The 25507-nt window shown below is 54.4% G+C and overlaps 1 protein-coding gene and 1 long non-coding RNA gene across 3 annotated transcripts in view; both read left to right on the top strand.

The window, feature by feature from the left end:
* SEMA4B (semaphorin 4B) overlaps nucleotides 1–25507 on the top strand; it is a 39427-nt gene that overhangs the window by 4391 nt on the left and 9529 nt on the right. Inside the window, exons 1-4 of one of the 2 annotated variants that reach the window (XM_027068081.2) lie at nucleotides 8437–8617; nucleotides 9220–9470; nucleotides 23747–23910; nucleotides 24080–24142. In XM_027068081.2, coding sequence (XP_026923882.1) covers nucleotides 9335–9470; nucleotides 23747–23910; nucleotides 24080–24142 — 363 coding nt within the window. In that variant the 5' untranslated portion in view covers nucleotides 8437–8617; nucleotides 9220–9334. Of the gene's footprint in view, nucleotides 1–8436; nucleotides 8618–9219; nucleotides 9471–23746; nucleotides 23911–24079; nucleotides 24143–25507 lie in introns of those variants that run through there. The other variant, XM_027068082.2, reaches the window with a different exon arrangement.
* On the top strand, nucleotides 9490–12562 carry LOC128315855 (uncharacterized). The gene is made up of 2 exons (XR_008298953.1): nucleotides 9490–10008; nucleotides 10054–12562. It is a non-coding gene; the product is annotated as an uncharacterized LOC128315855 (long non-coding RNA).

Below are 25507 nucleotides of genomic sequence, written 5' to 3'. Positions count from 1 at the left end.
GTGCTTGGCCACTGGGTTCTAGTACTTAACCGGAGCCAGAGAGACCCAGGCACCGGTGGAGGGGTCCGACTAGAGCGGGGAACGGCCACGGGCCCACCGGCATTTTTTGCCAGACTCTGGTTAAAGGCTGCCTAGGGGATCCGAAGGCAGTGTTGGCGCCCACCCTGTGAGTGGCCTCAGCCGCAGAGGCTGCGGCCCCCGGAGGACGCTCCCAGCCCCCAGGAGCTGGAGTCGTTGGCAGATTTGAAAGCACACGCAGGGTGTGCCGGCTGGTGTCGCTTCCTCATCCAAACGTATTGATGCCGCAGCTGAACCGCTGCCCAGCCCCCGGGGAGGTGCCCAGCCCCGGCAGGGGTGGGGGGAGGGGAAGCTGCAGCTGCAGGTTGGCACGAGAGGAGGGCCCAGGGCTACGAGGGGCTGGTGGCGGGGGGCCAAGGCCCCGGGGAGCTGGGCCGCAGCCAGTGCGTGTCTGTGAGGCCTGGCCGGGCGGCCTGCCAGCGGAACCCAGGACGGGGCGGAGCGCGGTGCCGCTCCGGGAGGGGCGGATGGGACCTCTGGGTTCAGGCTCCACTGGGCTTGGCGGGAGGCCCCTCCCCGTGGCCAGCAAACAAAGCAGTGACTCCCGGGGTAGAATTGTGGGAGCTGGAAAGCAAGGTTGCCCTGGGTGGGAATGAGAGCAGGCGGGCCTGGCCGCGGTGGGGGCGGGGGTGGGGGCCCCGGCGGGAGCTGTCGGTTCCCGAGGTCATGGACCGCCTGCACCTGCGCAGGCGCCGTACCGATAGATGATTAATGAACAGTGATTGCTGGGGAAGCCGGCTGTGCCCTGGGCTGACCACCCCACTGCCAGCGCTTGCCCTGTGCCTGCGGCCCCTGCCGTTTCCCTCTGTGCTGAGCGGGTTAGAGAGGCGGTGGGCACCTGGGTTCGTTCGCTTTGTGTTTTTACCCGGGCTTCCCTTTATTTCCTCCTTCTCTTGTAGCCTTTCTTATTTCTCTTCATTTTCTCCCTCTTCTGTCGCTCTTCTCACTTTGTTCTTCCCCCACTTGATCCTACAGGTGACTTGGGGTTTTTCTGAGAGAGGGGGAGAGAGAGAGGGGGGGGGGACTCACTCTTAAGCAGGCTCTATGCCCAGTGTGGAGCCCAGCTCGGGGCTTGATCTCATGACTGTGAGGTGATGACCTAAGCCAGAATCAAGCGTTGGACGCTTAACCCGACTGAGCCACCCAGGTGCCCCCCCCCCCAAGTTGTTTTGTTTAACCTTTTGGCCTCTTTGTGATTTTTTCCCCCATGAGAACAGGTGTAAGATATGAACTTACATACAGGAAAATACACACATCTTAAGTGTACAACTCAAAACATTTTAACATTTGTACACACTTAGGATACCGGCACCCAGCTTGAGACAGAGAATATTTGGGTCATCCCTAAAGTTTCCTCGTCTGCTTATACTAGGCACGTGCCCCCTTGTCCGAACATCTCTCACCATAGAGGAGTTTTGTTTGGCCCCTTTGTGTGTATTCCCACGCACAGTTTACCTTTCATTTGTGCGTTTTTGTCCTTCTCGTGTATGTGTGTGTGTGTCTGTGTGCTAGAGAGTGGGCGAGAAAGGGAGAGATTGAGAGGGAGGGAGAAACACAGAAGCAGAGAGAAGGGACCAGGGTCAGGATGGGAAGAGGAAGGGCCAGGGCTGTGTGAGTGTGGATGGGGAAAGAGAGGTCCAGGCTTGACGACTTCATCTTGCTGGCAGTGGGCGGGGGTGGGGGGGGGGGCCTACACAGAAGCATTGCTTTTCTCTTCTCTCTTTTTATGCTGTCGTTCCAAGCCACCCCTGAGCTCTTTATAAACACCGATGTACTGGCCGAGAAAGACTTGCCTACGTCCAAGAGTGGCATAGGGGAGCAGGAGACACAGCGTTGGCTTGGGAACCACTCTTGAGCCCACAGGAAGTCAGCTCAAATGAGGTTTTTCTCAGTCCATCGTCCTCCTGTTTTTTCCAGCCTGGGGAGAACAAATTAGCACGCTGATGGAAGACAGGGAAGCCCACGAGAGCCGAGGGTGGGGTGTGGATTGGAGGACACATCTCCGGGCCAAAGTTGGGCCCCTCATTTTGTCAGCCCTACCAGAGCGCCGTGCTAGGCGGTGGGGGTTCCAAAGACAAGACTGGTCACTCTCCCCAAGAGGCTTGCCACCCAGTTGGCATAAGATGTACTTGAAGCATTTCGGCAGCCGTGAGCAGGGCATAATTAACCACCCGGCGAGGCCTCGTTAGCCCCTGCCTCCTCTCCTCGGGGATGAGCAGAACAGGCAGACAACCCTTGTATTGCCAAGACACTAGGGCAAACCAGCCTTGCTGCCATCGGGGAGCTAGTTGACACGGGGATTTGGGCACTCAACAAATATCAACTGAGCACGTGCCGGTGCCCAGGCCCTGTTCTGGGTTAGAATGGTAGGCAGACGGTAGAAGGAAATGCTGCGCCAAGGTAGTTGGTACCTTGATGTCAACAAGATTTCTTGCAATTTTTTTTCATAATACTCTTGTGGATACTACGGAGAAGTGGGGGCTAAGGAGGGCACTTAGGACACAGCTCTTTGTTCAGCCCTCAAAGGATGTTGATCAGTTTCACCCTGCTAGAGGTCTGTAGTGGCGCTGGGCTCTGCTTTTGGCCCCATCTTACCCAGTTCCCACCCCCCCCCCCAAAACTTCCAAAACACTAATACACAAACACCTGTAACCTTTCTTTTCTTTTCTTTTTTTTTAATTTATTTATTTTGAGAGAGAGAGTGAGAGAGCGAGCATGTGTGTGAGCACTCCGGGGGGAAGGACAGAGAGAGAGGGAGAGAGAGAATCCCAAACAAGCTCCGCACTGTCAGCACAGAGTCTGACATGGGGCTCGACCTCCCGAACTGTGAGATCATGACCTGAGCTGAAATCAAGAGTCAGATGCTTGACTGACTGAGCCGCCCAGGCGCCCCACACCTGTAACTTTTCTATATTAATTAATGGTTAAAACTTTGTGACAGTTGCAGCCACACCGTTTCTAACACCCACCCATACACACACAGCACACTTATTTTTGCTGAATCATGTCAAAGTAGGTTGCAGACATCATGACACTTTACCTCTACAAAACCTCAGCAGGCATTTCTGGAGGATGATAATATTCTCCTGAAACCACAATGCCTTTATCATCCCTAAGAAAGTGACCACTAGTGCCATAATATCTGACACACGGTGCTTCGTAACATTTTCCCGATTCTGTTTGGCGTTCTGTTTTTCTCTTTCAAGATCCCATCAGTTTCACATATTTCATGTGATTATCATGCCTTGTTAGTTTCTTTTTTTTATTATTATTTAATTTTTTATTTGTCTTAATTTACATCCAAATTAGTGAGCCTAAAGTACAACAGTGATTTCAGGAGTAGATTCCTTAGTGCCCCTTCCCCATTTAGCCCATCCCCCCCTCCCAGGACCCCCTTCCAGTAACCCTCTGTTTGTTCTCCGTATTTATGAGTCTCTTCTGTTTTGTCCCCCTCCCTGTTTGTATATTACTTTTGCTTCCCTTCCCTTATGTTCATCTGTTTTGTCTCTTAAAGTCCTCACATGAGTGATTTTTGTCTTTCTCTGAACTGACTAATTTCACTTAGCATTATATCCTCCAGTTCCATCCATGTTGTTGCAAATGGCAGGATCTCATTCTTTTTCATCACCGAGTAGTGTTCCATTGTATATATACCACGTCTTTATCCGTTCATCAGTTGTTGGACATTTGGGCTCTTTCCATACTTGGGCTATTGTTTGGTTTTTGTTGTTGTTGTTGTTGTTGTTGTTTTAATTTTTTGTTTTAACGTTTATTTATTTTTGAGACAGACAGAGCATGAATGGGGGAGGGGCAGAGAGAGAGGGAGACGGAATCAGAAGCAGGCTCTAGGCTCTGAGCCATCAGCCCAGAGCCCGACGCAGGGCTCGAACTCACGGACTGCGAGATCGTGACCCGGGCCGAAGTCGGACACTTAACCGACTGAGCCACCCAGGCGCCCCTCTTGGGCTATTGTTGATAGCACTGCTATAAACATTGGGGTGCATGTGCCCCTTTGAATCAGCATTTTTTATCCTTTGGATAAATTCCTAGTAGTGCAATTGCTGGGTCATAGAGTAGTTCTATTTTTCATTTTTTGAGGAACCTCCATACTGTTTTCCAGAGGGGCTGCACCAGTTTGCATTCCCATGTCTTGTTAGTTTCTTAATCTAAAATAGTCCCCTTGTCTTTTTTGTCTTTCACCAGATTGACGTTATTTTTAAAACCTTTTTAAGTTTATTTTGAGAGAGACAGAGCACAAGCAAGGGAGGGGCAGAGAGAGGGGGGAAAGAGGATCTGAAGCAGGCTTCAGGCTCTGAGCTGTCAGCACAGAGTCCGACGCAGGGCTCGAACCCACGAACCATGAGATCATGACCTGAGCCGAAGTTGGACGCTTAACCGACTGAGCCACCTAGGTGCCCCTAAAAATTTTTTTAAGGTTTATTTTTGAGAGAGAGAGTGCGTGTGTGTGAGTGAGCATGAGCGGGGGAGGGGCAGAGAGAGAAGGGGACAGAGGATCTGAAGCAGGCCCTGAACTAACTGACAGCCGCAGGGCTGGAACTCATGAACCATGGGATCATGACCTGAGCCAAAGTCGGAAGCTCAACCAACTGAGCCCCCCAGGTGTCCCCAGACTGACCTTTTGGAAGAGTCCAACCTAGAATGTAGATGCTGGATGTATCATCAGTGTATCAGCATTGACCGATGTGCTCCGAGGACTGCTAATGTTTTGCATGTCTTACCGCATCATGCTGGGGGGGCAACTGTGTCAGCTAGTCGCCTTACTGGTGATGCTACTTTAGACCGCTTGGTTAGGATGGTGGCAGCCAGTGCTGTCCCTCAGAGATCCGATTTCCCTTCTGTAATTAGTAAAGTCGCTGTTACAACAGACTTTGAGACCTTGTTAACCCGCGGTTTCCTAACAATCTTCCACCCGATGGCTTAGCATCCATTGATTACCTTCGCTTGAATCAAGATTTTTCTGAAGTCTATTCTTCTTCATCAGCTAACGTTCCTTTGTAAAGACAAGCTTCCTTTCTTTTTCTCTCTGTGTGTTTTCCTCAGTTTCACTGTGGACTAATGGATTGTTTTCTTTTGATGCATTAGAACCCATTACTTCAGTATGCTTTTTGATTTTCAGATTATCTCAAGTTTAGTCATCAAGCGGGGTCAAAGTTTTTTTGACGCTATCCCATTAATCTTTAATAACTTCCTTGCTTTCTAGCCCAACGAAATGTCCCAGGCTCACCTTGTACTTTCCCATTCATTTCCCCAAGGAGTCCCGGTACCTTTTATAAATGAGTGTTATTTAGGAACCAGGAGCTGGGTGCTAGGATTGCTCACCCAATATATTTTTTTAAGATTTTATTTTTAAGTAATGTCTACACCCAGCATGGGGGTTGAACTTACAACCCCAAGATCAAGAACCTCATGTTCCACCAAATGAGCCAGCCAGGCATCACGACACCCAATATTTTTTATCAATGACTTGAATAAAGGCTAAGAAGTTATTATCAAATTTACAGATGATTCCGAACTGAAAAGAGAAGGCAAATGTGTGATAACAGAATTAATGCTCAAGATGACCTCAATAGGATGAAATCTGGACCAGAACCAGTAGATTCAAAGAGATCAATGTGGGTCGCCTGGGTGGCTCGGTCGTCTGGCTCAGCGTCTGGCTCAGGTCGTGATCTTGCAATTCCTGAGTTCGAGCCCTCCATCAGGCTCTGCGCCAACAGTGTAGAGACTGCTTGGGATTCTCTTTCTCTCTCCTTCTCTCTCGGTCCCTCCCCTGCTCGTGCTCTCTCTCTAAATAAATAAATAAACAAACTTTAAAAAAAAATTAAAGGAGGGGGCCTGGGTGACTCAGTCGGTTAAGCATCCAACTTCAGCTCAGGTCATGATCTCCCGGTTCGTGAGTTTGAGCCCCACGTCGGGCTCTGTGCTGACAGCTCGGAGCCTGGAGCCTGCTTCAGATTCTGTGTCTCCCCCTTTCTCTCTGCCCCTGCCCTGTTCACACTCTTGTCTCTCTCTCTCTCTCAAAAATAAATAAACCTTAAAAAAATTTTTTTAAACAATTAAAGGAGATCCATATGAAGTCCTGTGCTTAGGTTGAAAATGTTAAATTGCGTAATTTGAGGTTTGGGGGGAACTCTTTACTGGAGCAAAGTTGATATCAAAAAAGTAGCTCTGGTGGTTCGTTGACATGAGCCAGCAGTATTCTGTGACTCTTAGGTCATATTCATTCATTCATTCATGTAGCCACGACTTACTGAGGGTCTCCCATATGCCCGGCACTGCTTGGGCCGTGTTAGTTAATAACTAGCTCAATAAGCAAAACCGCTGCCTTCCTCAGGCAACATTCTTGGTGCTGGGGAGTGGGGGCAGCTGAGGATTCCAGACAATGAGGAAACACTAAACAAGAGTGATCAGCGCTTTGGAAAAAAAAAATCTCAGGGTCAAGGGAATCTGGGGAGAAGTTCAGATTCTTCCAAGAAGGTGATCTTTGAACAAAGATGTGAAGGAAGCAAGGGACTCAGTCACTGGCTGTCTGGGGGAAGAGTGTTCCAGGCAGAGGGAGTAGCCAGGGCCAAGGTCCTACCCTGAGTGTTTGGCCTGGGGGCGGGCCTGGCGTAAATGGTGGAGAGGTGGGGGTGAGGATGACACACGGCCTTGGAGACCACTGTTAAGTCTTGGGCTTTTTGTCTGAGCGAGACGGGGACTCACTGGAGGGTGTCGAGCAGAGGAGTGCCATGACCTGACTGTGGTTTCGAAAGACTCACTCTCGTTGCTGAGTTGAGAACAGGTTGCAGGGGAACCAGGGTGGAAGCAGAGGCAGCCATTAGGAGGACCTCAGAGTATCCAAGAGAAAGAGGGTGCTGACTGCAACCCCCCCACCCCCTGGGGAGGTGGTAAATGGTCAGATTATGGACTTGCTAGGGGGTCAAGTGTGAGGAACCAGAGGAAAGAAAGTAGTTTAAGGTTTTTAACCTGAGCAGCTTGAAGATGGAGTTCCTTTAAATGAGATGGAGAGGGGTGCCTGGGTGGCTCAGTCGGCTGAGCGTCCGACTTCAGCTCAGGTCATGATTTTATGGTTCGTGAGTTCGAGCCCTGCGTTGGGCTCTTTGCTGATGGCTCAGAGCCTGGAGCCTGCTTGGGATTCTATGTCTCCCTCTCTCTCTACCCTTTCCCCACTTGTGCTCTGTCTCTGTCTCTCAAAAATAAATATAAAAAAATTTAAATGAGATGGAGAAAGTTCATACAGGAGGGGCCCGTTTGGGGAGGGGGAGGGGAGAGGTCAGGAGCTTAGTGTAGGACATGCTGGATATGAGATGCCTGTCAGACAAGACAGCCCCGTAGAAACGTTGAGGCCATCTGGAGTTCGGGACAGAGGTCGTGGCTGCAGATAGAAGCTTGGACATAACATAACTGGCTACAGACAGACGGACACCATTAATAGAGGTGAAGTGTCCAAGGCTTGGGCAATGCTAGAGCCCCGAGTGGTAGGTGCTGTCCACACCCCGTGTGGAATTCTGTGTCCAGTGCTGGAAGCCCCTTTGTAAAAGGGGTGCTGTTAGCCTGGACCATGTCCACAGAAGGGTGTCGGGATGATGGGAGGTACAGAAATCATCACGGAGCATGAGGAAGGGCTGCCTTTGAGAGGAGACCTGGTGCTGTGTGAGTACTGTGCCCATCTCCTGACAGCCACCCTGTGGGAGAGGGTGCGGTGAGCCCTGGGGGTGGGCTGAGAGCAAAAGCTGGTGGCTCTGAGGAAGCTAGTTTTGGCGGGGGGTGAAGAGGAACTTTCCAGCTAATTCCTGGAGAAACCTGCACCACTGCCCTGGAAATGACCAGCCTGGCGGAGGTTTTCAAACTCCCTTTGACCTGAAGTACAGGAAGAATTCCATTTTACTGTGATCCTGTGCACATTTAGGAAAAGGTGAAACACGTTTCCCCACACCTTCTTATCCCTTCCGTCATCATTGCATTTCCATATTTGCTTTTCTTCTCCCCCCTTTCCCCCGCTGGAGCCCAAAAGAGGGCTGGAACTCAGGACCCTGAGATCGAAACCTGAGCTGAGATCAAGAGTCAGAAGTTAAAGCTGAGCCACCTAGGTGCCCCATCCGCTTCTTTTTTGATGCTAATAGGGACCGCTTAAATTGATTCCAGGGCCCACTGGGAGGTCCAGTCTGCAGCTTGACAGCCCTGGTCCCGGCAGAACTAAGCTCCATCCCTGAGGATGTTAGGAGCCAGGAGGATTGCGGGTGGGTGGACCTTGCCTCTTCCAAGTAGGTGCCTGTAGGATTCCACTCCAGTCTGAGGGAGTCTTGTCCCCTCCCAGGCAACGTGCGGGCTGTGGAGGAGCTCAGACGCCCCTGGCACTACCTTATACCCCGTTACCCCACTTAGGCTAATCTTGCCTCGCCCCCCCCCCCCCATCCGAGATGCGGCTTCGTGTGGGCAGAATCCTAGGCGTGGATGGCCGCGCAGGGTGCCTAGAGCGGGCGCTGAGCCTGTAGTGACCGCCCTGCCAAGACCCCAGGTGGGCTGACCGGTGCAGAAATTAGACTCGGAAGCAACCAGCCTGGTCGTCAGCACGAGCTCGGCCGATTCCTTTGGTGACGGGCAAGTGGGTGCTAGGAGCACTAGCGCGGGGGTGGGGTGTGAGGAGAGACCAAGGCTCGACCCTCGGGAGGCGCCCAGGGAGAGACCCACGCGTTTTCCCAACCCCACGCGCTCAGGGGGTCGTGGAAAAGCCGGAAGGGGGTGGGGCGGCGGCGGCAGGGCCTGCGGGGCGGGGGCCGGGTGGGACCGAGGGGTCCGCTCTGTTCCGCGCGCGCGCGCGCGGAGCAAGCTCTCGGGGCGCACAGAGCAGGGAGCAGCACGCGGCCGCCGCTCGGGCCTCCCGCGCCGGGAGGGAGGAGGGAACGGGGAGGTGGGAGGCGAGAGGTGGGAGGAGGGAGGCGAGAGGTGGGAGGAGGGAGGCGGGGCGGGTTGGGCCGGGAGCGGAGCGGGAGAGGCCGGGCCGGGCGCCCGACTTCCTCCTTCGGCCCCTCCCTCCGCTCGGGGGCTGGCTCCGTCCGGGAGGGGCCGGGTGGGGGGGGAGGGGGCTGGCGGCCCACGTGACCTCAGCTCCCCGCCCAGGTCGAGAGACCCGGGCAGTCTACGGCGGGGCGGGGCCGCCACCCGCGAGTCAAGTCGAGCCACCTGAGCCGGAGCCCCGAGGACGCCGTTGCTCCCCGCTGTCCGGAGCGCCGCGATGGGCCGGGGGAGCCGACCGCCCGCCCAGCGGAGAGCGCTGCCGCCCTGGCCGCCGCTGCTGCTTCTGCTGCTGCTGCTGCTGCCGCCGCCGCCGCCGACTCGGGCGCTCGTCCCTCGGATCAGCCTGCCGCTGGGTGAGCGCTGGGGCGACCCCACGGGGGCGCGGGCTGGGGTCGGAGGGAGGGGAGGCGGCCGGGAGGTGCCCGTACGGAGGCTGCCGTGACAAAGGAGGGAGGGAGGAGGGGGCCTGTCGGAGGCTTGGGGTCCATTACGACCCCTCCTCCTTTCGGAGCGCTGCGGGGAGGGAGAGAGCAGAGAGGGCAGCTGTGGGGCCGCGGGCCCCTTTCTTCCCTTTTGGTGGGCGGGGAGGGGGTCTTTCTCCAGCTCTGTTGTCCCAGCTCGCCCCTTGGTAGGGCGCCCTTTTCGGCGGTGGCGCCCCCCCCCCCCCCCCCCCCGCCAACCCTTTCGCTCCCCCCCCCCCTCGCCCGGTGCTGGCTACCCGCTGGTCCGCCTGCCCATCTGCTTGTCTTTGATGCTGACCAGAGCCAGCCGCTGGGCCGCCCCCGAGGGCGTCGCGGGGTGGAGGGGGCCGTACTTGCCGCCCCAGAAACACTGGGGTTCTGGTATTCCCAGCAAGTCGCAGCAGGACTCCTGAGCTGCGGCGGGACGGGAGTCCCTTCCCCACTCCCAGCCTTTCACCCTGGCCTACCCGCGCAGTCCCGGCCCCCAACAGGGTGGGAACCCTTCCGGGGGCCTGGGAGCGACCCCAGGGATGGGGTCAGCTCTGAGATACCCAAATCCAGGGAGAGACTCCTCCTTGGAGTGCTCTGGGAGTACCATCCTCATTGGTGGGGTCCCACACCTGGTGCTCACGCCTGCTTCAGTGGCCCCCTCCCTTTCCAGCCGTGGCTGTTCCCTCTTACCCCCTTGGATCTGCTTCTCCAACTCCTCTTTGAAATCAGAGGGACCTGGATTCTAAGTTCATTTCTACTATTGGCCAAATAATTCCCTTATTCCTGTGCTCGGGTTATGTCATCTGCAAAATGGGCACAGTCGTAGGTACCTTGCAAGGTTATCTTGGAGATTTCATAATACTAGGTGAGTTCTGTGGGCACAAGGTTTATAGGGGCTCAGTAAATGTTGTTTCTCTAAGCCCTTTAACTTGTTGTCACATTGGAAGAATTTGAATAAAAGGCATATAAATCAGAGGTTACAGATTGGAAGCGTACCAGACTTTCTTCTCTTTATGGCATCCCCACCCCTGAAAACATTCTGTGTACAAAAGGGAAGAGTAGCAGAGTCAGCACTTAGGTTAAGTCAGGGTCTCCTGGCCTTCAGTAACCCTGTCTGAAACGTTGCAAGATGGTATCCAGGAGATAGCTTGGGTTCAAATTCTCTCGGCCATTTAGTAACCATATGACCTTGAGCAAGCTACTGAACCTTTCTGGGCCTTGATTTCCTCATCTTTAAAATGGGATAATAATAAAGCACGTACCTCACAGTCGTGAGGTTTAAATACGTTTATGTTTGAAAAGTCCTCAGGACAGGGCTTGGTACATAGAAACCGCTCAGTAAGTGTTAGTCGTTGTTATTGTCAAGTGTTAAGCACAGGTTTCATTCTTGTACACGCTGCACAGAGGCAGGTGACTGCCTGCGGTGGGGGCGGCGCTGGTTTGTTAGTTTGACCACAGTCCCTTGGGTGCTCTGTCTCGTTAAGTGAGGATAAACAGGTGTATCCGGACCCAGGCCTACGGCCTTGCCACTTTGGGTTATGGCTACAATTGCCTTTACCCTTAGAACAAATACTCTGATGGACTCCGCTTATGGCCCTGAGCTAGCTCACAGAGTCATATCAGCTGCAGCAGGTCTGGTGTCCAGCTCTGGAACTGGATGGGGACCGCTCAGAGGATAACTGAGGGGCAGGATCGGTGAGCTCTGAGTGGGAACCGAGAGAATCTGCGTCTGAAGAGCAGCTAGAACACTTGGTGGTTGTTACCCACGTAGCTCCCAGCCCTGAGCCACTTCCACACATCTGACTGTTGCCAGGCTCCTGTCACATACCAGCACCCCCTTCGCAGGTCCCTCGGTGCTCCGGTCTGGAATGTCTGTGTCACCCACCTCCCCCCCCCCCCACCCGTATGTTAAAGTCCGAACTCCCAGGGGACTGAGACGCAGGTTCACCTGTTAGAACTGGCGCAGACGCACCGCACAAAGGTGCCCCCGTGAGAAGTTCAGAGGGCCTAGATATGCAGTCGATACTCTGCTCTCCAAGCTGCGGATCCTAGAGAAAAAGATGTCCTGCTGTGTTTTTGAGGCTGGGTCTGCCCGAGGGGACCTCTTTTTCTAGCCCCCCTCCAAAGCCCTGGAATAGGTTAGCAGCACCTCTACACCTGAATTTGTGAGCACACATCCACACTGCACCGATGTGCACCACAGCTCGGAGCGCTGGCCTCCCTAGACGTCCTCCTGGCCCCTGATACCCGACCCGGGATGGAAGCCCCAGAGAGGAATGCCCCGGTGACTGAACGGACTCCCCCTCTGAGCATGGCCGTAGGCAGTTTCCTGCCTCATCCCCCGGGGCTTGTTAGATGTTCCTGGCGGTGTGCCTATCCTGGGTAGGCCCATGGTGACCATGGGGACTCCTTCACGGAACCGGGAGACAGGCATGGAAGTAGAGACCGCACCCCCCTCCCCTGCTACCTGCCCTCTCCTGCTGAATTCCCACCCATGCTCCCGAGGGCCCAGATGCCTAGAGACAGTGGGCTATGTCTATGGTTTGGAACAAAATCTCCAGAAGTGGAGCATCCAGTTGATGACGGAACCCTCATTACTGTTGATCTACGGCGGATTCTTGGGACTGTCAAGGAGGGGATCCCCCATTTGTGGTCTCATCCAGTGGTCAGGAGGGGGAGGAGGACCGGGGGCTCCAGGGCCAGCTGGACGAGCAGAGAGGCCTTAAGAGGAAGTTACTTGTCTCTGTGGAAGGAATGCTTCAAGGAGGGTGTGGAATTTTGGTTCTCTTGCGCTGGAAACTGCGGTTTGGAGTTCCAAGACCGAAGGCTCGGAAGAGGAGAGATGCTGAGTGGAAATGATGGCCCCGGTGTGTGAGCTGCAAGGCCAGTGCAGCCTGGCCATGTGGAAAGGAACAAAGCAAACCTTCTCCTTTGGCTCATACGAGTCTTACTGAGTTCCCTTCTTTGGGCAATTAAAAGGAGTTATTAATTTCCTCCTGCCCCAGAAGTGCCTGTCTGGAAAGCTCTGGACACAGTGTTTCCAAACCAGATTGGAAATAAATAAAGCCACAGGCCTGCAGACGGCGCTCAACAAAACGCCATTGAGCTGAGGAACTGGGCATTGGCGCAGATCAGTCATTTGCCCTCTGACCCTGGAGCGGACCCCCCGGTGCAGGCTGCTGTCAGAGTCCTGCCAGCCGGTTACCGGCCTCCCTCCTTGATGTGGCCTCAGCTCCACATGAGCGTTTGTCTTCAGCTGTGGCCTGTGGCCTGTGGCCTGGCGTGTTCATGGCCCTTCAGAGCCAAGTGGAAAGAGCTGCAACTATGGGCGCTAATAGCCCAGCCTCGAAGCCTGGCCTGGCTCCTCGCTGCACCACCTGGGGCAGGCTGGGAGTAACGGCAGGACCCTCCTCACGGGGCTCTGGGAGGATTCCGTGAAATAACGTGTGGAAAGCGTTTGGCACCATGCCTGGCACGTGCTGTGTCCCCGGTAAGAAGGTAGCGGCCTCTCTTCTCTGGTGGAAATTCCCTGCCTGCCTTGCTTGGTGAGGTTATTTGCATCAGTTTGGTTGACCCCACGCTCGGCCTACACGCAGATCCTCGCCAGGGGATGGGATAGTGCAGATCCTACTCTCTGGTGTGGGGCCGGGGGGTTCCTGCTGAATTGGGTGCACTTTTCAAGTGTCTTGGTTCAGCTCTTTGAAATTCTTCTTTGCCCCAAGCACCTCCCCTGCCTGGGGCCGGACCGCACCTTTCCCTGCCCCCTGCCCCTCACCGCTTCCACGCTGCCCTGTGCATAACCCACATTCAGCAGAGTGTTGCAATGCCTGTATGCCAGCCCAGCAAAACTCTAAGCTTGCACAACTTTGGGGGCACATCTGGAGACACCTGCACGTTCATCCTCCACACAAGGGAGGCAGGATGACGCAGAGCCTGGAGAAAAGGCTGGACTCGGGTTAGGTTGTCAATCACTCTTTTCCTTTGTCCCCTTCTTAGAGGCCGTGGCCCGACCCCCACACCGCCATGGGTGCCCAGGATCTCAGGATTGGCCGAGAGGCCTCTGATGGGGCCCTCCCTGGGGTTGGTGGGTAGAGGAGCTTCTTCCGGACCCTCCCCAGCCCTCCCCACCCCTCCTCCTTGCATTCTGTCCTCCCGGCCGGGCCCCCCTCTGTCCAGGATGGAGCGTGGCTTACACTGTGGTAGCTGTCTTGGGACAGACGCCCGAGGTCCCGTAAAGGCTCCGCTCCATCTCCAGCCATTCTCAAAGCCACAGGCAAGCGTTTTCTCTGCCTAGCCCTGTGCAGTCTCCCTGGTCATTTTCTAGCTGCCACTCCTATGTGACCATCTCCACAGTATGGGGCAGGACCACCCCCCACCCTCAGGTGGCACAGCTGGTGTCCTCGTGTGTATGCTGCAGAGTTTAGTGCCTAGAGGAAGGTGGAAGGTAATAAGTATAGAGCTACTGTGGGCACTGGGCTTTTAGTTTTCTTGTGTCACCTACACAATAGGTGATGTTATCCCTATTTATAACATAAGACAGCTGAGGTTCCGAGAGGTGAAGTATTTTGTCCAAGGCATGTGGCTCTGCCCCCCTGGAATCTGACCTGTTCTCCATGGGATCTCTCCGGTCTGACTCATGGGTCCTCTGAAAAGACCATTTTGACATTTAGTAGGGTCCGGAGAGGTTGGCGGCCCGTGGTGAGGGCTTTTCAGTGGGGGTGGTAGACAGAAACCCCTCATGTTATCATAACTCTTGAACAGGGGCCAAATGAGCCCCCCTCTTTCCTGGCCTGCCTTGTTCATCCACTGATGAACGCTCCCAGGACGGAGCACCCGCTGTGTGCCGGGCTCTGGAGGTGATAATGTTCCATCTCGCACGTATGAGGGGATTGAGGCCTGGAGAAGCCAACTCACATCGTCAGGGTCACGCATCTAGAAAGGTTTGGGGTCAAGCCTTGGGCCACAGCTCTCTGACTCGAGAACCACATTCTCTCCATTAGAACAGCACCTCGTATTTCAGTTGTGAAGTGTACAAAAGCAGCAAAATGGCCCAGGCTCAGCCCTGGAATAATTGATAGGTTATGTATTTCCATCTGGTAAAGAGATATATTGAGGTCACTCCCTGGATGGGAGCAAGGGGCCGGGCTGAGCCCCTGATGGCGTGGCCACAGTTGCAAGTACAGCCTGCTTAGCACACCTGGCCAGGAATGTTGTGTGCAGGAGATGGGGGGGGGGGGGGGGAAACATCGGAGACACAGGTTTGGAAACTGGTGGGGGGCGGGAGGCAGCAGGCCAGAGCCAGCCTGGAGATAGATTTTCTTTGGCCTCCAAGTGTTGTAGGAAATTTTAATTAGTTGCTGATCTTTAAAGCTCAGGACACTTTAAGTAAAAATCCAATTTTCCAGCTCTTCTGAAGATCTGGCAAGGCTGGGCCTGCATTCCAGTTAGCGAAATGCACCCGGGGCTGAGCTGGAGCCACCTGGTCAGAGGGACTCCTGCCTCCAGGAGGCTGCAGCCCCACCTGCCCTCGTCCCCTCTTTCCTGCATCAGTGGGCGTCTGAGGTGGCCAGAGTGCTGGGTGTTTAGTCAGAGCAGAGGTGGGGAGGAAGGAAGACGGTAGGAAGAGCTGGGGGCACGGGTAGGGTCAGTCCTGACTGTGACCCCCTAACCTGGGAGCAGGGCTTGGCACTTCTACGTGCTGCATTTATGTGGTCTTTGCAGCAGCCGCGGTGAGGGCTCCCTGTCAGAGACGGCGGGTCCCTGTTCGGATTGCACAGCTGGTCAGTGATGAAAGTCAGAGCTCCCACGTGGGCATCGAGGCTCCCTATGCAGCCCTTGTGACCTCTCTTTTGTCTCCCTGTGGCACTTTTCAGCCGCCACACTTCTGTCCGGGCCCTGAGCTTGCAGGACTGAGTGGTCAGTGCTTTGGGGAGGGGGCAGAGCAGGGGCAAGTGCTTCGCAGACAGCACTCCCGTGAGCGAGAGGCTTCAGGACCTCTAGGCTGCCCTCTTTGAATCTAGGGCCTTTCCCTGGACCAGAGTACCCTGAATCGGATCTTAGCATTCTGTCAGTCATTCGTTCAGTCGCATGTTCATTGAACAGCTTGGGCCTTACCTGCCTGGACAGATGATACAAATATGACTAAGACCGTCCTGAGCCTCAGGAAGCTCTCAACTTGGTGGAGGAGACCGGCACAGAAAGCCCATCAGCAAACGATGTGACCGGTGGAGCCTTGAGAGGTGGGAAGAGGAAATGATGGGCACAGAGAAGGGGCCCTCGCCCAGCGGGGGATTCGGGAAGGCCTCCCAGAGGAGGTGAAACCCGGCTGAGTCTCACAGGAAGAGAAGGAGTTGGTGAGAAGGAAGGGCATTCCAGGCAGTGGGGCTGGCTGAGAGAGGAGACACAGGACCTTGAGTTGCAGCAGGGGAAGGAGACGTGGTGAGGGCTGGTGATTAGGGGCTTGGACAGTGGGGCACAGCTGAGGGTTTTATACAGGACAGTGACAGTTCCCAGAGAGACCTCTGGCTGCAGCATGGAGGCTGGGCTGCTGTGTCCTGGGTGGGAAAGGGTGGTGGCCTGGTCCAGGACCATGGGAGCAAGGATCATAAGGGGGATAGATTTGGAAAATATTGAGGAGTCAAAATGGGCAGGATTCGATTATGGATCAGATGTCCACGGGAGAGGGAGGAAGGAACCTGCCCGGGTTTCCCCTGGGTGAGTGATGCCCACAGAGATACAAGACGCCAGGCCCAAGTGTGCGTCTGGAAGGGGGCAGTGGTGGACGGTGCCCACGGTGGGGCTCCCACACAGCGGGCTCTGGCATGTTGGAGGAAGATCTGCCCTGGGTGGAGAGATTTGGGGGTTGCCAGCGTCCGGGTTGTTGAAGCGATGGGTGTGGGTGTGTGACCTAGAGGCCAAGGGCAGACCCCAGGGAACAGGAACATTCAAGAGGAAACCCTGGAGGGGCTGAAGGGAGGTTAAGAACACAAACGCTAGAGCTGCTAGCCCAGGTTCAAATCCCAGCTCCACACTCTTTGTGACCGGCTGACCGCGGGCCAGTCATATCACTTGTAACCCTCATCTGAAAGCCACAGGTGGTGAGACGGACGTCACAACAGCCTTGCCAGGATCTCATGCACTGATCCGTCTGAAATGCTTAGAGTAGGTGCTCCAGGAAATTAGCTCTTGGATGCCCAGAAGGAGTGTGAGGGAGACAGGAAGTGACCCTTGAGGCCGGTGTGGCTGACACCAGGGGAACAGGAGACCTCCGTGAGGCCGGGGGGCTGCGGAGGCCGTGCCCCCTCAGTGTCTGAGGTTTGGCAGTGAGGTGATGACTGGGCCCTGGCGAGCGTGGAGCTGGTTGAGGCCTGGCTCCCAGTCAAGGGGTGAGTGGGAGGTGAGCACTGGGTAGCTCTTCCCTTCAGGAGTTTGGCCGCGACAGGGAGGAGGGAGGCACAAAGATTTTTAGGAGGGATATTGAAGGAAAAAAATCTGCTTTCTGAGAGGCAGAGAGGTTGATGACACAGGACTTGTCCTCTGAGGAGATGGGGCGGCAGTGGGAGATTGAGGCTGTCTGTACCTGGTGGTCCCAGCTTCTTCAGAAGGAGGAAGGCGGACCCTGGAGCAGTCAGGAGAGAGGGGTGTTCCAGAAGAGCCGGTCCCTGAGCCCAGGCCTGGAGGAGCTGACCTTGGTCCTGGCGGAGGTCAAGCTCCCCAGGTGATGGCAGCTCAGACAGGTCCTGGGTGAGGGCTCTGGTGGCTAGATGGGTCCAAGGGGGGTGCGGCGGGGGGGGGGGGGTCGACTGTGAGGGGCTAGGGGCCACCTGGTGATTCTGGCAGGAGCTCTTGGCTTACTCGCTTGAAGCCACAGCAGTGGCCATCTGGGAAGTGGGCTTCCCTAAGTGCCTGCCCCAGGGACATGGGATGCTTCTAGGCTGGGTTCCCTTGACTTCTTACCTCTTTCTTAGTTCCTCAGCATGAGGAGAACTTTTGGCACACAACACCTCTTCCCCTGCTGAGAGTAATCCTTCCCTGGGTGGGGACTCTGCCCTGGCACTGGCCTGGTGACAGCGGTTGGGCCCTCCATTTCCAGTCCATCAGGCAGCCCTGGCACAGCACCAGGCGGTGTGGAGGGAGGGAGGGAGGATGTGCATCCAGGGCGTTGGACGTGCCCCAGTTTGCTGCAGAGTCAGCGCTCCCGCCCTAGGGGTGGTGCCCCCGCGGGTACAACTGGAACCGGGTCCAAGGGTCCAGTGTGACGTCTTGGGGAGGAGATGCTCCAGCAGAGCCTCTTAGGAGGCTCTCGGAGACTTGCCCGGAGCCCGGACCCCTTTCTGGGGACTTTGTGACTCGAGCTGAGGGGCAGCCAGCCACCTCCCTGCACTGGGGGGGGGGGGGGCGCCTTCCCGGCTCTTGACTCTGCAGAGAAGCTGGTGTCCCCTGGCCTGATCCTGCCGGGGCCTGTGGAGGGCAGGATGTTAGGGCCAGGTCAGCGTCAGCTGTGGTGCCAGGAGCCACCGTGGAGAGAAAGACAGGGTGGTGCTCTGAGTCATGGCCTTGCTGCAGCTCGCTGGCTGGACTGGGTGGGGAGGTGGGGACGGGGCCGAACCCTGTTCCCGTCTCACCTCAGAGAGCTCCAGGCTTCCGGCTGAGTCACAGGGAAGGGAAGAAACTCTAGCTGAGGCTGGGGGCTGAGTCGTTCCAGCATCACTTCCTGCTGAGAGCCCCAGGGGTAGGGGAGCGGGGACCCTGCAGGTAGTTCCCTCAGGCCCCGTCCAGCGTGCCCTCTCCAGCATCCTACCTTCCCGGAGTCCTGGAGAAGCCACCAGCTCGGGCCTGCCCGGCGTGGATGGAGAGGTTTCACCCTGTCCGGGGAGACCGGCCACAGCCTCAGGCAGCCCAGCTTTCTACGTCCTGGACTAACCCGCTGGGTAGAGGACGCAGAAGATGTCTGAGCAGCACAGGCGGCCGAGGAGAGCACACGGACGCTCTCTTTGCCACACAGAGAACAGCCTGGAAGCTAAGGCTGACCCTGAGGTATGGTTAAGGCTTCCAGGGAAAGGAGAACACAAACACCCTGCCAGTCACCTCTACACCAAAAGCAGCCCGGAGCGAACACACAAGCACGGACAAGCCTTGTGGTCGGGTGTGCAGACACACGCACACACACATGCACACAGGCAAGCCCAGGCAGGGCCCACACAGACAGACGTCTGTGCGGTGACTCTGGAGGTGACCCCAGGCACCTGGGCGGGAACCAGCTCATGCATGCAACACGTACACCGGTCCGGTTACAGAGCCCTTGGTCCCTGGTGAGACCCCCAAGTGACCGCGACAGACCTAGGTTAAAAACCACCCCGTGTGAGTTGTTTTTACCCTCGAGGACGAGGGAGGCCCAACTCTTCCAAACAGCCCTGCTCCTCTGGCAGCTCTTGCTGGGCTGGATTTTCCTGCAGGGCTTTTGGATTCTGGTTTTGACCCACTCAGGTGTTGATCGCGTGCCAGACGCCGTGCCAACACTCAGCTAATGTGTGCAGGGCTGTTCTGAGTAAAGCTCTCGGTAGACGTGGGTTATTATGTCTGTTATTTACACACACGGTCTCCTTTCTTTTCGTAACAACCCTATGAGGAAAGGGGTTATTATCCCCATTTTGCAGATAAGGAAAGTGAGGCTCCAAGATGTTAAGTGGCTTGTCCTGGTGGCAGGTGGCTCCTATGTGACAGGGGCAGTATTGGCACCCAAGTCTCTGAGTCCTGAGTCTGTACTTTTTTTTTTCTTTTTTCAATTAAAAAAAAAGTTTTTCTTTATTTTTGAGAGCGACAGAGTGTGAGTGGGGGAGGGGCAGAGAGAGAGGGAGACACAGAATCCGAAGGAGGCTCCAGGCTCTGAGCTGTCAGCACAGAGCCCGACGTGGGGCTCGAACCCACGAACCATGAGATCGTGACCTGAGCCGAAGTCGGACGCTCAACTGACTGAGCTGCCCAGGCGCCCCAGAAATGTTTTGTTTATTTATTTTTCTCTTTTTAATTTTTTTTCCTAAATTAAAAAATAATATCCCTTACTAATACTAGAGCAGACTTTAGTCTGTAGCTAAAACTACACTATTTGTGGCAAGAATCTGGCGTTAATAATATAAGCGGCCCCCCAGCGTTTTATTTATTTTCAAGAGAGAGAGAAAGAGCATAGGCAGGGGAGGGGCAGAGACAGGGAGACCCAGAATCGGAAGCAGACTCCAGGCTCTGAGCTGGAAGTACAGGGCCTGACGTGGGGCTTAAAACCACACACCGTGAGATCATGACCTGAGCTGAAGTTGGGCGCTTAACTGACTGAGACACCCAGGCGCCCCTGAGTCTGTTCTCTTCATCTCTGTCTCGTCGAGGCTCCCAGTTGGGGAGGCAGCCCCACTGACTAGCCCTGGCGAAGTCCACAGGGCAAGTGGGAGGTCGTCAGAAAGCAAGGCCTTCAGGACGCCATGGCTTTGAGTGTGAGAGGCTCAGGGCGGGGGACGAAGGAGGAGAATGCCCAGAAGGGGAATGGATAGTATAGGGGGCCCCTCACCCACATGTCAAGGCATTTTCTGTCTGCCATTTCCATGACCGTGTTCCCCGCATGACTAGAGGTGCAGCCCGGCGGGTCCTCGAGCAGCTGGCACCCTGGCTGTCCTTCCAACCTGGCTGCGCTCTGTCTGCGTGACCCTTGGCGGATTTCCTCTCCCTTCCAGGCCGGAGCGGGGCCGAGCTGCCACCTGGACGGCAACCTTATCTCTGACCTTTGGTGTTTCTGTTTCTGTACGGATTCCAAGCACAGCCTCCTGCCTAGACTTCCAGGCCCCGCCCGCGGGAACCGAGCCTCCTGGGAGGGCAGATAAGCATTGGCAAATCTGAGCCAGCCCTTGCTTTCAGAAAACCATGAAGGGGACGTGGAAGATGTTTGCCCTCGACTCTCTGACTCCTCGTGAGACCGCTGGGGGTTGTATTTTCTTTGTTATCCCCATGAAATGTAGGGGACCGCCAAAGGTCAGGCCGCCTACGCCGCCTGACGGGACCTACGTGGTATCCTTCATGGTCTTTGGGAGTCAATTCGTAAATGCACGTTCTCAGGCCATCCCAGGTCAGTGGCGGCAGCACCTCTGGGGGCAGGTCTGGACCTGGAGGTCAGACCTGGGAGACTTTGCACCCTCCTGGGAGTGGGAGCAGGCCTCTGCTGGCCAGTGGGAGGGGTCCCTTTACCGGCGTGACTTCCTAGGAGCAGAGCGTGGAAATGTCAGGCTCCTAAAGGCTCATCACCGCACAATACAAGCCGCATGATTGGACCCTGTTGCGTTTGGAAATTTCATGGTTGGGAGAACTGGGGGATTAGGACTAGAAACTTTCTTTGGGTCTCCCAGTGTGTAGAGTGCTGGTAAGCGATGAGGAGTTGGGCGTTTGAGGCAAAAAACCTAGAGTCTCAGGTGATTCTGGACTTAAGAGTTCAAAGAGAGGCCCTGACCTCTCCGGACCATAGCTGTCCTGCAGTCTCAGTGCCAGAGTTTGGACACCAGACGTGAGGCAGGACTTACCCCATGAATTCCCAGTGTCGCCCCAGTTTAGACTCTGCTGTATGACAAGACTCCTAGCTGCAGAGCCACACACGTTCCTGCACTGGCCACCTTGTGTCATCACTTTCCCTCACCAGGAGCCATTGTGAGGAGCAGCCTTGGGAACTCCGTCATCCCGTTTACTGGCGGGCTGCTATCCATCCCATGTCCCATGAGCTTTGCTGGAACGTCCCACCTGAGGGTTTCCTTTAGCATTAGTGGTGAGGCAGAAAGCTTAGTTTCTCCAGAAAGGCTGCTATGTGTACCTCTTCTTGGATAGTGAGAACAAGGTAACTTCATTTCCCTTTTCTCCCTGGCCACCAGGAGGCTCAGCCTTAAATGGGCACCCCATCCCTAGTAGCTGTTGTGAAGATCTCTCAGGACCTGCTTATGTGACTATGCCCTTACTTTCTGGCTTAGATGTTTTCTTCAGATGTGTGTGTTCTCCCTACTCCTGATTTTAGTGTTTCTGTTTCACTGTGTCCTTTTCTTTATTTTCTTGCCCTTGTGGAGCCAGGCCGGGGGTATGTAAAAACACTCACCACGTGAAAGCACGTGAAGCCATCTTCACAACTGCTTTGTTGGCATGTTGCATTTTTTGCTTCCTCAGCTTCACGAGACGATATTTGCGTGCGTGGTCATAACCGACTGGTCAGTTAGGAGATACCTGAGTTTGGGCAGGGTGGCTGAGTTCTGCCTGTTTTTCTTTTCTTATCAGCTGCTTAGAATTTTTAGAATAATTTCTCTTCAAATCCATGAGTCACTCAAAGCACAAACGGTACCCTGGTTGGATAGGTATGTGTGTTTCTTTCTTTTTCTTCTATTTCTTTCCCATTACACAAGAGGAACCGGCTTGTTGTAGAATCCAAAAAATGAGAAGGAAAAAGGAAAAGAAAATTACCTATACTCCCACCAGGGATACAAGTTTTCAGCACCCTGTGTGGTTCATCCTTCTGGATTTTTTTTTTCCTGTTTATATTTTTCCCACAAAAAAAAAAAATGGGATCTAACTAGGCATACTATTCTATAACCTTCATCTTCACTTGGTGGGAGATCATTAGAATCTTTCCTTGTGTTGCATACTTTATAACAATGAAAAAGAGTTAAAGTTTATATCCAGGACATGTGCACATAATTTGTTTTTAAGTATGGGAAGTACTTACCGTGAAAAGCAGCAAATGCCTCTGTCTTCCCCAGCCCCAGGCCTGGAGAAAGGGACACCTTTTCGTCATTTAGACCTTTTGTTAATACAGTGGTTTCCTCCACGTGGTGAAGTGCCTTACACCACTATTTCTTGGCTTGTCTAATTTACTGATTGGCTGCTGAGAAAAATAAGGCCTTCTCTATCCCATTACCCTTCACCTCCTCTGTTTTTCTACCACCGTATTGGGTTACTTCTGTAATTTAAAATATCATACTTCGGGGTGTCCGGCTGGCTCAGTCGGCTCTTGATCTCAGGGCCATGAGTTCGAGCCCCACATTGGGGGTAGAGGTTACTAAAAAAGTAATAAAATAAACCTAAAGAAAAATTTTATATTAAAAAATTGTTTAATGTTTTTTATATTTGAGAGACGGACAGACAGTGCATGAGTGGGGGAGGGGCAGAGAGAGACAGAGACAGAATCCGAAGCAGGCTCCAGGCTCTGGAGCTATCTGCACAGAGCCCCCACGTTGGGGCTTGAACTCATAAGCCACGAGATCATGACCTGAGCCAAAGTCAGACACTCAACCGACTGAGCCACCCAGGCGCCCCGAAAAATTTTATACTTGAGCCTCAGTTTCTTGTTGCATTAACCACTGGCATTATCTTGCGGCCCTCTTCGCTCTCAGAAGAAGATAGAGACTCCACTTTTCCCTTAACTCCCCTGGCAGCCAGCATCACCGTGTGTCTATTGTTCACTCAAGTTCCCGAGGTCAGGGTCAGTGACAATTTACATTCTATTTAAAATCCCGAATCTTCCACGAGTGACTGAGTGGGAGCAAAGAGGTAAAGACCGGTGCCCCATGTTTGCATCCCTCTGCCATTTTAAATGAGGCTCGCTGCAGGGGCAGGGGGCAGGTTCGCTGCAGGGGTAGGGGTGGGCTGTGTCCTGTAGATCCTTCTCCTTGGGTGTGATGCTACTCAAAGGCGGGTGTTCAACCTCCTTCCCTCTCTTTTGTTCTGTTACGTGCTCTATCTTCGTTTGCTTCATATCTGACCATGACTTTCTTGTATGCTTCTGTTTGCTTGTTTTCCTGGTGTTTCTAACACGACATCATTTTTTCCCAGCTACATTATACTCCATTGAGTGGAGTATTAATAGTGATATGTTTTCATCTAATCCCCTGTGGTTGGACACTTAGGTTGTTTCCAATTTTTCATTCATAGGGACAGTGCCATGATAAATGTTCTTTTACATTCATCTCCGTGCCTTTGTTTCTTATATAATGTTGGAGAGTCCAGGAATGGCGTTCCCCCTTAAGCCTGACCCCCTGTCCCCAGCCCCTTGCCGTGCGCTGCCTTGCTCACTCACCTTCAGATCGGCCCGTCCTAGAGGTTGGCAGAAGAGGTTTCTCGTGGGAGGTGTGGCCCCCAGGTTTATGTCTGTCTTCCTCTCCCAGGCTCTGAAAAGCGGCCATTCCTCAGATTTGAAGCTGAAAACATTTCCAACTACACGGCCCTTCTGCTGAGCAGGGATGGCAGGACTCTGTACGTGGGTGCCCGAGAGGCTCTCTTTGCTCTCAACAGTAGTTCCAGCTTCCTGCCAGGCGGGGAGTACCAAGAGGTGAGATGATGCCGGGGGCTGGCCAGGCTGGGCAGAGGATGGCAGAGGGGAAAACAGAAAAACTGACCCTCTGGGTGTGAAGACGATGCAGACAGGTGGGGGGGGGGGTGGTGCTGGGCACGTACATCCTCCACTCCCCCTCCCACACTCCCCTTCTTTCTTCCTGCAGCTGCTGTGGAGCGCAGATGCAGACAGGAAACAGCAGTGCAGCTTCAAGGGCAAGGACCCACAGGTGAGCTTGTACCTGGAGGCCACCTGGGCTGAAGGAAGGCTGGAGAGGTGCACTGGACCCGGCACGGAGGGAGGATGTGGGAGCCGCTGCGATAGAAAGAGCGTCGGCTTCTGAAGTGGCCGCCCCTGGGTTTGGCCCTGTCCTTGTTATCTCCGTGACCTTGAATGAGGAGATTTGCCTCTCTGAGCCTTAGTGTCTCCACCTGTAAAGTGGGGCTAGTGATGCCTACCTATCTCAGGTCTTGCTGTGAGGATTCAGCTAGCTGATACATACGAGGCACCTGGCACCTAATCAGTGCCAAATAAATGTCAGCTTCCAGCAAGAGCAACGATTGGGTGGGGTGGGAGTCCTGTCCCCCCACAGGTGGTGTGATGGAGCAGAGCTGACAGATCCTGGTGGGGTTTTGGCCAGACCACTGCGTATGGGGTCTGGTCCAGCCTGGGAGTTCTCCTGGAGGGTTCCCCACTATTCCCAGAGACCTCCCTACCCTGCGTGCAGCAGAGGGTGGCTGAGGTGAAGGGGAGAGAGCACCAGAGTGGAGTTCAGACACAAGTTCAAGTCCTGACTGCCCGTGACTTCTTTTATTTGACAAACATTTACTTATTAAGCACTTGGTCCATGCCCGAGTACTTTTTTTTTGAACAAAAAAAAAGTTTATTTTTTAATGTTTATTTTTATTTTTGAAGGGGAGAGAGAGAGAGAGAGAGACAGAATCCGAAGCAGGCTCCAGGCTCTGAGCGGTCAGCACAGAGCCCCACGCGGGGCTCAAACTGGAGAATGACAAGATCATGACCTGGGCCCAAGTCGGATGCTCAGCCGACTGAGCCACCCCGGTGGCCCCCCCTTTTTTTCTTTTTTAAATTTATTTATTTATTTCGAGAGAGAATGAGCATGAGCGGGGGAGTGGCAGAGAGAGAGAGGGAGAGAGAGGGAATCAGAATCAGGTCCCGCGCTGTCAGCACAGAGCCTGATGTGGGACTCGAACTCACGAGCTGAGATCACAACCTGAGCCGAAATCAAGAGTCGGACGTTTAACAGACTGCACCACCCAGGCGCCCCTGTGCCCAAGTACTTTTAGACACTGGCAATGTAACAGTGAAAAAGAAGAAAGAACAACAGGCAAAAGTGAGCCGCTTGAACAGGTAGTCAGGCCACAGCTCATTAAGAAAGGGACATTTGCATCAGGACTGGACAGTGCTGAGGGAGTTAGCTGTGGGATTCCTGCAGAAGGGGCAGGACTGGACTTACTCTGAGCGAGGTGTTTGGGGAGCCACCAAAGGGCTGGGCAGGGGAGTGACATGGTGGCATCTGTTTTGAAAGGGTTGCTCTGGGGGCACCTGAGCGGCTCAGTTGGTTAAGCGTCTG

Source organism: Acinonyx jubatus, chromosome B3 (genome assembly GCF_027475565.1).
Source record: "Acinonyx jubatus isolate Ajub_Pintada_27869175 chromosome B3, VMU_Ajub_asm_v1.0, whole genome shotgun sequence".
NCBI classification, from domain to species: Eukaryota; Metazoa; Chordata; class Mammalia; order Carnivora; family Felidae; genus Acinonyx; species Acinonyx jubatus.
This window is presented reverse-complemented; position numbering and strand designations above follow the sequence as displayed.